The 10,791-nt window shown below is 37.4% G+C and overlaps 1 protein-coding gene across 1 annotated transcript; it reads right to left on the minus strand.

Annotated features, from left to right (window-relative positions):
- Positions 1 to 5,069: 5,069 nt before the first annotated feature.
- On the minus strand, positions 5,070 to 6,014 carry LOC138834117 (olfactory receptor 5B12-like). The gene has a single exon (XM_070032884.1). It carries the CDS (start codon positions 6,012 to 6,014, stop codon positions 5,070 to 5,072), a length of 945 nt encoding a protein of 314 aa, XP_069888985.1.
- Positions 6,015 to 10,791: the final 4,777 nt, after the last annotated feature.

Consider the following 10,791-nt stretch of genomic DNA (forward strand, 5'->3'; position numbering starts at 1 on the left):
ATTGAAAAGATCATGTACACAATATACATTTTTATATGTCTGTTAACTGACATGTGGACAATTATGTAACTGGATGACAATGATTTGCCTACTCATATCTAGCTTCTAGTTCACTTGTCCAGATGATATTTGCTGTTGCTCACCTCTTAAAAATGGTTATAGTTTCATTGTGTAGTTGCCACTCTACTCAATATTCTAAGTTTGCTTGGCTGTTACCATCAGGAAAAGTGTAAGACAGAAAAACTTGAATAATTGAGTCATATTTGCATATTTATTAAATAGCAATGTCGGCCCCAAACACATGCCAATTTTTCACCCATGTTGTTCCTAAATCTCCGGGTTTAAATTGTATTTAAGTTGAATTTAACAGAATTTATAATTACTCCTTTGATTCAAACTTGATGTTTGGAATTTCACAGTGAACTAAAGAAGTAGTTGATTCTGGGTGATGCCCTGTTGTTTAATATATATTTTCTTGTCTTTGAGGTAAAAGAAGGAGAAATGCAGAAGAATAAAGACATTTTTCTTTCAATGACAAAACTGTCCCAAGTGAATTAACAAGCTCTGAATTGTGTTTCATCTTTTCCTTACTACAACATGTTTATCATTACCACACATATACATATTTACTGAAATGGTCAAAATATTTCTTCCTTGCCATCTATATTTAACTTTGGAAGGAATGATCCTATGGTCTTTAAATCTGATTCTTTCTCGTATTACTTAATCAGGCATCATCAGATCACAGAGACCACGCTTTGAATGTTGGTTGAACTTGATGGACTGTCTTTAGTTTACAGATTTGTTTCGATGGAAATTCCCACTTTTATAATAAATTTTATTGGAACCTGTTCTCATGTAGCAACACTATTTAAATTCTTTTATTTTAACTGAAAACTTTGGAAAGATATCCCTATAAACCCAACTCACATTTCCTACCATTTTTCTCATAAGCTTTTGCAGCTTTAATTCATGAGCCATTCTTATAAAGACATTTTGCTTTCCAATCTTAACACACATACACACACACACACATACACATACACACATATACTGTTAGTATATATAGTCCTTTATAAACAATGATATTGGACTTATATGCAAATAAACTGTGTGTTGTTAGTATGTGTATGAAGTGAATATAGACAGAATTATTATTATTTTATTATTAAGAAAACTCAGTATTTGAGAAGCTAATGTTCTAGAATTAGGTGAGTTGTGAGCAAAATTTACATTCAAGAATTAAAGACACTTTCCAGTGTGAAATAATGGCTAATGTGATGGAGTTTAGTAGTTTCATTTTAGCTCTTTCAGGAACCTTTTGAAATTGAAAAAGGTTAAATTCACTCAAGTGATTTTTTGGGGAGGGGATGAATCTCTTTATCCATAGCTTTAAATGTTCTTTAGCAGAAATTTATGAATTTATGAAGTAAATCTCCACTCAACCATTCCTTCTCCCAAATATTAGTAGATTTAAACAAGCAAGCCGTTGTTAGTTGTGTTAGTTTTACTGGAATTTATTTGTGTGCAATTGTTTTCTATCTTGAATGAGATGCAGAGATTATGAACAAGATAATCACCTAGTTAAAACATCATTGATCTTAGCTTTTTTTCCTTGGGGGGTGGAAACAATATTTATGAATCACTAAAATTCTTACTATAGGTATTTTGACTCACATTTGTTGGCTCATGTCTTTAGAATGGCTTAGAAAGCATTCTCTTTTCCACTGCACACTTCTGTGGCATGAGCTAGGCTTCTCATATAAGTGTTCATGGAATATAGCGTTCTCCCTGTTTACTTCAAGAGAAAGAATGATCAATCCAGAATGACGCATCTGAAGTTGTAAAGTTAGGCACAGAATGCCTCGTACGTTCTACTGGCGGAGCTCCCCCTTCATGAGAGGGCAAATGACCTCACAACATCTGTGTGGCAGAATTAAATGGAAGGGGATAAACATCAACATGGGTCAACTTCCAAATCTCACATCAATTCTTTCTGTACACTTGGCAGAAGCACTTGGATCATCCTAATTTGTAACATAAATGTGACGAGATTGCCTAGCTCATAATTTGAAGATTGCCTCTGTAAGTAATGGAGCATAGAGGCTTATAAAATAACTCACAATCAACCATAGTGTCTGGTGAGTACCACTGCTGCATTTCTTTACCCTTTGTTTCATACAATTTATGGGTGGGGACGGGAGGGAGGGTGTAAGGGAGGGTCTGGGAGAGAGCAGAAGACACTGTTTGAAAGGGAATAGACTCATTACTTGACTCATGTACTTGGAATCCCTCTATACACTACTTCTATAATAACAACAAAGTAACTTTATTTTAAAAAAGAACGAATGAATGTGTTCTGACCCCAGGAACAGACTCATCTCTAAAGAGTACTCTGTCTTATTACTGCAACTGATCTACTTAGTAGAAATATAACTAAACCTAGTAAAAAAATGTACTCTTTATCTGACTTATGTAGCTATAACCCCTCTGTACATCACCTTTATAACAACAATAAAAATGCATGGAAAGAAAAAAAATCCTGGAGATAGCTAGAGTAATTTTTCCTATGTATTTGAGAATTTAATTATCTGCATACTTTAATAATAAAATGCATTATACAAAAAGTGTACACAGGGAATAATTTAACTACTATTAATAATATGCGCCCAATAATATCTGCTTCTTCCTTCTCAGGGGTAACCATGAACCTTACTTCTCTTTTTATGCCCTTCATTTTCATTATAGTTTTCCCATGTGTTAAAGTTCTGCTTCTGAAATAAATAAATGAAATACATATTGTCTCTTCTTAAAAAAGTAAAATAATTCCTGAAGGCTTTGTTATTTACAAGTTGTGATTTTTTTTGTCTCTGAAGCTTTCCCTGACCATAGATGAAGGCTCACTGCAAATCCTCAGGTCAGAGGCCTGAGTGTACTTACAATGATGAATAAATGACTTCCAAAGAGTATGGCATGCACAGCATCCCTTCTAAAATGATATGGTGTTGAGATTTTAGAGGCTACTAATATATGGATTTCTGGAGAGAATTTCACAATTGAAAGCTTTGGAGACCTCCCCACGTGAGAATATTTACTATTTTCCACTTTGCTATCCTAAGGAAGAACCAATTAAGCTGCCTAGAGGGATTAAACTGGTTATTATTGAAATTAAAATGTATTTTAAATTAGTAAATAGAAATAGACATATAGTGTTATACTAATATTATATTGTGTCACATTTAAAGCAGTAAATAAAATACCTTTTAGTGACACAATAATAATAATATATTGGGTTATATTTAAATCATATTACACATGTCTATCTTCTCAAATATTTATTCTTTTTGGCCTTATGGGTATTGATATGGTCACCTTTTATTCTTATCTATCCAATAAGACTTTATATATTCCTACATTTCCAGAATTTTAAACTTATTTTTCCTGAGCCTGTAGCACTCACTCCTCTGTGTGTGTATATTTCTCTATTTCTCTCTGTTTCCCTGGTATCAACCAGCAGTCGTCTATTGGTATTGGTATGTTGTCACTGTTTCAATACTAGATGACATGGTCCAGGGGAGTGGCTATACAAAGAAGTCCATCATCGTACGACTCTCTGACAGCAGTGTTGGCCCATAGTCCTTAGCACCTTTGACTTGTCTGTGCAAGGCACTTTAGGAGTGTGTTTGGTTCTGCAAAGAATCACCCTGGATGGACCAGCCACTGATTCCTGTGCCACAGTTTTGGACACTAATAATGCAGTGTACAGTCTGATAATACTAGCAGTGTACAGTCAGTCTGATAATACTAGCAGTGCACACTCTGATAATAATAGCAGTGCACAGTCTGATAATACTAGCAGTGCACGAGGCAAAGATCAGACTCACACTACAGTGGCTAATATTTAAAATGATCATAACTTTCTGGGATAAAACTGGCACATTTACATGGAATTTTTAAGGTTGATGCTTCACTAATGTGGAAGGCCATCCTGACAAAACAATTGCCAATGTAACACAGAGTCTGGGATTATGAACATTTTTTTTTTTGTTTGTTTGTTTTGGCTGGTCATGGGGCCTGAACTCTGGGCCTGGGCACTGTCCCTCAGCTCTTTAGCTCAAGGCTAGTGCTCTAGCACTAGAGTCATAGTGCCATTTCTGGCTTTTTCTGCTTATGTGGTGCTGAGGAATTGAACCCAGGGCCTCATGCATGCAAGGCAAGCACTCTACCACTGAGCCACCTTCCCAGTCCATGGGATTATGAACATTAAGCACACATACAAGGTTTTATGCATTCCTAGAAAAAGGCGTCAGAATGATTATATTCTCATCTCTAATTCATTTTGAGGGAAAGTACAATAGGAAAGAAAAATAAAAAATTTAATAAAAATATGTTTCAACATATGCATACAGGCAAGGAGTTAATTAATGTTTTAAAGACGTTAGGTAATAGGAGTTGGGGAGGTGGGGAGGGAAGGGATGTTAGGGGAAAATCAAAGGAGGAATAACAATGCTTGATAGGAAATGTACTCAATACCTTACTCATGTAACTGTAACCCCTCTGCACAGTATTTTTACAATAAAAACATATAAAAAGAAGTTAGGTAAATATGAGAATTGTTAATTGATCATTAAGCTGAGTAGAAACTTCCATGGTCGTCCAAGGGCATGGAATACAGGATTAATCCATATATTCCAGAAAAGTCACAAAGCTCACAAATGACAGCACTGATATTAACAGAACCTTCTTGGAAGGGAAGACAGAATTTTCACACTGTGAACTGTTTTATTAATATGACAAGTATGGCTTTCGATAGAACCCAGTGGCAGAGCACTTGATTAACATGCATATGGAACTGGGGAGAATCTCCAATCCCTCAAAATTGAAATAAAATGAAAATCACCTAACTATATTTTAACAGAAACCATGAATCACACAGAGAAAGATGAGAACACTAGAATTACACATTTAAAAGTTGTCATGGTACACTTGTTTGTGTGGGTCTACATATTTGTCTTAATAAAGATTATTCGAAGTTAAACCAAAACTGCTTTGATTTAGATTTGATATACTTAACATAAAAAACTTTTGTGAGAGTTTACTTTCTCTACAGCCTTGGTAAAGGCTTTCTTAACCTCTTTGTTCCTCAGGCTGTAGACCAGTGGATTCAACATGGGGATCACCATCGTGTAGAACACAGATGCTACTTTGTCTGTGCCCATGGCGTGACTGGAGCTGGGCTGTAAGTACATGAAGATACCTGATCCATAGAAGATGGAGACTGCGGTGAGGTGGGAGGCACAGGTGGAGAAGGCCTTCTGGCGTCCTTCAGCTGAGCGCATCCTTAGGATAGTGATGAATATGAACAGGTAGGAGACCAAGATGACGAGGATCGAAAAGATGTCATTGAAACCCACCACAAAAAAAATAACCATTTCACTAATGGAGGTGTCTGAGCATGAGAGGGCTAAGAGGGGAGGGGCATCACAGAAAAAGTGATCCACCACGTTATCCTTGCAGAAGGAGAGCCTGAAAATGTTCCCAGTATGGATGGAGGCATTCAGGAAGCCACAGACATAGGAGCCTGTGGTCAGACAGACACACTTATTTGTGGTCATGGTGGTGGTGTAGTGCAGAGGTTTACACACTGCTGCATAACGATCATAAGCCATGGAGGCCAAGAGAAAACTCTCTGTTGTGATGAAACCGACAAAGAAGAAGAACTGGGCAGCACAGGAATTGTAGGACATGGTTTTCTCTCTTGTGAGGAGTCCTGACATCACCTTGGGAGTGACAGCTGATGAATATGCGAAGTCCACCAGGGATAAGTTACTGAGGAAAAAGTACATGGGGGTGTGGAGACGAGAGTCCAGAAGGATCAATCCCATCATCCCCAGGTTCCCAATCAGCGTGCTAAGGAAGATGAGAAGGAAGATGATGAAGAAGGGGATTTGGAGTTCTGGATTATTTGTTAGTCCCACAAGAATGAACTGGGTCACTTCTGTGCTGTTCTCCATTGGAAATTATATGGCTAGCTTGTAGTGATGAGTGTGGAGAGTCAGAATGACAAATGGCAAGCAGATGTTGACCTCAGTTGGCTTGCTTGCCCTATGATTTATTTTAGTTTTGCAACGTCTTGGTTTTAAGATCCAATATCTACGGAAGGCCTTCTAAGCAGGGCATGATGGTATCTTAGAAGCATTTTTCCTTTTAACTCAGTGGATATTTGGGTAACAAATTACTAACTATATTCTGAAGTTGAAACAAAGAGGAACACTTGTAGGCATCACAAAAGGCATAGAAGGGTGGCTGAAAAGTTGAAAGAAAAGGTAGAGGAAATGTGAACATCAGAAAACAGTCCTATACTCCATCTCCAACTCTAATCCATCAGGAAGTGGAGTCCAGAAACTGAAGCCACAATTGCAAAGTAAGAACCATCCATGGTAAATTTATCTTCTAGTTACAACGTAAGCACATACTTCCTACTTGCCTTCATCTAAGTCTGGGGTTTAGTGAGACAGTTGTCATTCTGATGTGAAGGCCAGCTCTAGTAAAAAAGAACAAAAAGGCATTTGGTCCCTCTCTTTATCTCAGACATACAACAAGTGTTATCTGATAGAGAACCTATTGAAAGGAAACTACTCTGGAGGCTTAAAAACAGGAGCAATCAAGGCCTAGCCTCTTGGGGGGCACCGTGCCACAGAATCTGGGTGAGAGATAGAGGGCATAAATGGAGTTTATGGGAGAAAAAAAGAAGAGTTTCTGATGCAGTTCTGCTGAGGAGTTTAAGCAGCAGCAAGTTCCAGGCACTGGAGATCATGGCAGCTGGAGGCCTCATGGGTGGTACAGCGCCAGTGTAGGAAGACTGCAGTGGAAACAGAGCCCTAAGCCTGTTGGCAATATACTCCTTGCCATTCATGTCCTGCCCATCTTTGGATATGTGGTTTGGCTGGCTGATGCCACTGAGATCACTACACATAGGCCCTCATGAATCAGGTGATTTCCATAGCCTCTTCCTCCTCTGGCAGGTGAAACTGCTGGGCTGGGTCTCAAAACACAGACACACCTGCAGGAAGGGTCTTCTGTGGCCCTTTTGCTTCTAGGTGAGACTGAGAGTCCTAGGAGCAGGCTCTCTTTTCTTTTTCATTTACATCATGTGATATACCTAAGTTTACTCCTGGGATTTCCACCACGGTGTTGAGATATAGGGTCTCTGATTGAATGATACCTAAGAAATAGGAAAATGTTTAAGCCTAAACTCTTTGAAGGGAGAATGGCTGTCTGGATGCATTTTCTGCTTACCTGGGCCGCTGCAATGTCATGCCAAAGTGGATTTCACCTAGGCCTGCCTTCTTGTTTGAGTCATGAGCACGAAGAGTCCAGCAGCTTCATTCATGGTCAGGCTTCAGGTCAGAAATTCAGTTCTTGAAAGAGTCCTCTTTATTTGAGGATTCTCCAGGGCGTTGTCAGTAGTTTTATAATTCCTTAGAAGCAGGTCAAGGTGGAAAATAATGCTAGTGGCATTGCCATCAATGAATACAAGTCCTAGCCCTGGATCTGCCATTCTGTCTTTCTAGATAAATCATTTAACCTCTATGAAATTCAATTAATCTATGAAAAGGGAATATTAGACAGGTAGTGCCTGTAGGATTCTTCCTGAAGCACTGATGATTCGAGCTGGAAGGAAGTCCTCATGAAGCCTTCTATTTATTAAGGGATGACCATCATAATTATAACCCGGTTTTTATTTAATCAGAAGGGAGGATTGTATAGTCATAAAGCTCTTGTGACACAATTCCCCCAAGTGGGCTCCCACAGGGCTTATTTCCATCCTCTACAGATGGATAGATGATTTACAAGTTCTGGGAGGGAGATCTTGGGATTATTTCCATCCTATTAAGCAATTCTTTTTTATAGTAATGCCCAAATCAAGACACAGCCTGACATTCATGGCTGCAATTTCACTTAAATATTGGGAGATCGAAACATACATTCTGTCGATTTAACAAATGTATTCATTAGTGCTTTTCTCAACTGACACCCCTGATATTTGAGCTGTGGAGAGGAAATGTCAATGCAGTCAACTGCTGACTGATTCTGAATGACTATCTCTTCCAATAATGATCTTTGGAAACACACATGCATGGAAAACTCATGACCATCACACTCATGGTGCTGAAATAAATGGGGAACATAGTAAATAAGTAAATATTTTAAGAAACACATGGTGTGTAGAGAAAAATTATGCACTGTATCTTATGAAATATAATATACAATATACATGGTATATATAATATAATTCTATGTTGTATATTTAATACAATATAATATATAGAATATTATATATTTAAGATCATCTAAATGGAGGAAAAAGGACAATTTGTATATTACCAATGTTTATTCTTATGGTAATAAGGCAAGAGAAGTGAATAAAAGTAATACATATAGGAAGATGTCAAGCTATCTGTGTTAGCATCACTAGCATAAAGTATGATCTTCTGCTTTAAAGCCCCTTCAGAACCCAGAAGGGATACATACCTGTCATCTCATGTACTAAGAAGACACAGTCAATAGGGTCACAAGCTGAGGATGTATCCAGGCAGAAGTATGATATCTTATATGAAAACAAAACTAAAGCAAAAAGCGTTTGGAGCTTGACCCAGGTAGTAGAGAAATTGGTTAGAAATTGGAGGCCCTGGGTTGAAAGTCTAGTACCACCAAAAGGAAAGATCCTAAAGCCTTGCCAAGAAAAGTCTTGATTCTGGCAAACACTTTTATCAAAGTATCTACACACAAGATCAACATATTAAAAAATATCAGTATCTTTTCTATATGATAATGCTGAACATGCTGATGAAGACATCAAGAAAACAATCCCAACCACATTTGCCTTTGGGGAAAAAAATATCTGGGAATAAACCTCATCAAGGAAGTGTGAACCTTTATAATGCAGTCTGAACTACACAGAAAAGATACATCGAAGATGGAAAGGCCTCCCATGTTCCTAGATCTGCAAAATGAGTACTGTGAAAATGACTGATTTCTGAAAACAATCTTCAGATTCACTGTAATGGCCATGAGGAGTAATAACATTTTTTGGCTAGATGGAAAAAATTTAAATCTTAAATTTAATATAGAAGCACAAAATACTGAGCGTAAAGAACAACTCTGGCGGTATCACAATAGTTAATTTCAAATTGTGCTCTAGAGCCCCACTAGAAAAAAAATGGGAACTGGCACAGAAACACATAGACCAAAGAAATAGAGTGCAGGTATAGTCATCTTGATTTTTGATAAAGATGCCAAAAACACATTAGAGGAAAGACAGCCCCTTTGATGAGTGGCACTAACACTGGATGTTAACACTGATAAGACTGGAAGTTGCTTATTTTCATTGATTTGGTTATTTGGGCACTAATGCTTTCATAGGCATTTCAGGGCTCCTTTATTTTATTTCTGTGAATAATGCCAATGAAACTGTAGATCATCTTCAGTAGTGTCCACATGTGCCAGTGGAATTCGTATATTAATGGCATTGAATCATAATAAGTATCAGAATGCAAATATTTCTATATAGTAAGTTGATTGTGATACTTTGGGGGTATCAACCCTATATAACTCTATCATATGTGGTTCTATTTTTAGTATTTTGAGGAATCTCCATATTAATGTCCATAAGGGAGACACTGATTTACATTCCCACCAACAGTTGATAAAGGTTTCTGTATAATAATGGATACATGTTTTGCAGAACAATAGCAAACACATTAAAGAAAGACATCATGAAAACTAAAAACGTTTGAATGGAATAAAATTTAATCTAAAGCATATACACAAAGCAATAACTCCAAAGGTAAATACACTACTTTTCTTCTTCAAACAACCAAGCTAGGTCTCTGGGGAAGGTTCATTTACCATTTCTCTAATAATCACTTTTGCTTCTACCTCTTTGCCTCCAGAGAACTTTAGTCTTTGTGACTGGAAAATGAACTTTACAAATTCGGTGCGGGGGCCGGGGGAGGGGGGGCGGGGGGAGGGAGGAGGATGGGAAGGGATGGGAAGGGGATACAAAGGAGGAGGCTACAATGCTTGATAAGAAATGTACTCATTATTTTGCCCATTAATTGTAACCTCTCTGTACAGTATTTTCACAATAAAAAAAGGAATAATTTGTTTAACAGAAGCTTTGTCAGCCTTCTTTGGGTGGGACTTGCAACTGGAAAAACCCCAAGCGAAGTTGTGTTATCTTCCTGAAGTGCACGATAAGTTTCTAGCTTGCTTCTTTCTTTGATCTGTTCAGGCTATGCCAATTCAAGAAGTTCTGTGTAAAGGGTAATGGCAATTATTTATACAGTATACAGCAGTATACAGAGTTTAGTGCTCCAAACTTTAATGTTGTTATGAGTTTGTGACATTTATTTATGGAGCAAATTCCAGAAACAAAGAATATGGTGATTCATTCAAATGATGAAAGAATAGGATTATTCTCATTCTTTAAAAGCCTTGTGTTTTGGATAGTGCTTCCAATAGTTGAAGTAAATATTTGTTGAGACACAGGGAAAACAAAAATGAATAACTGAATAGATGAAGAATATCAGTGAATGGACAATGTCTGGTTTCTTCAGTGCATCCTGAAATATGCAGTCCTGTGTTTCTGAAGCCAACTCCGGTGCATATTGTTCCCTAGTATTTAGAATGTCTTGATCAACTATTTAGATTACTTTCAATAAGGAATCCATAGGAATAAATATGATTTATATTGTGATCCTGTAAGTATGTGTGGACATGCCCGCA

This window comes from Dipodomys merriami, unplaced genomic scaffold (assembly GCF_024711535.1).
Source record: "Dipodomys merriami isolate MVZ:Mamm:240054 unplaced genomic scaffold, mDipMer1.0.p SCAF_21, whole genome shotgun sequence".
NCBI classification, from domain to species: Eukaryota; Metazoa; Chordata; class Mammalia; order Rodentia; family Heteromyidae; genus Dipodomys; species Dipodomys merriami.

Coding starts and splice junctions, on each gene's coding strand:
- LOC138834117 (XM_070032884.1), bottom strand. CDS start 6,014: ATGGAGAACAGCACAGAAGTGACCCAGTTCATTCTTGTGGGACTAACA.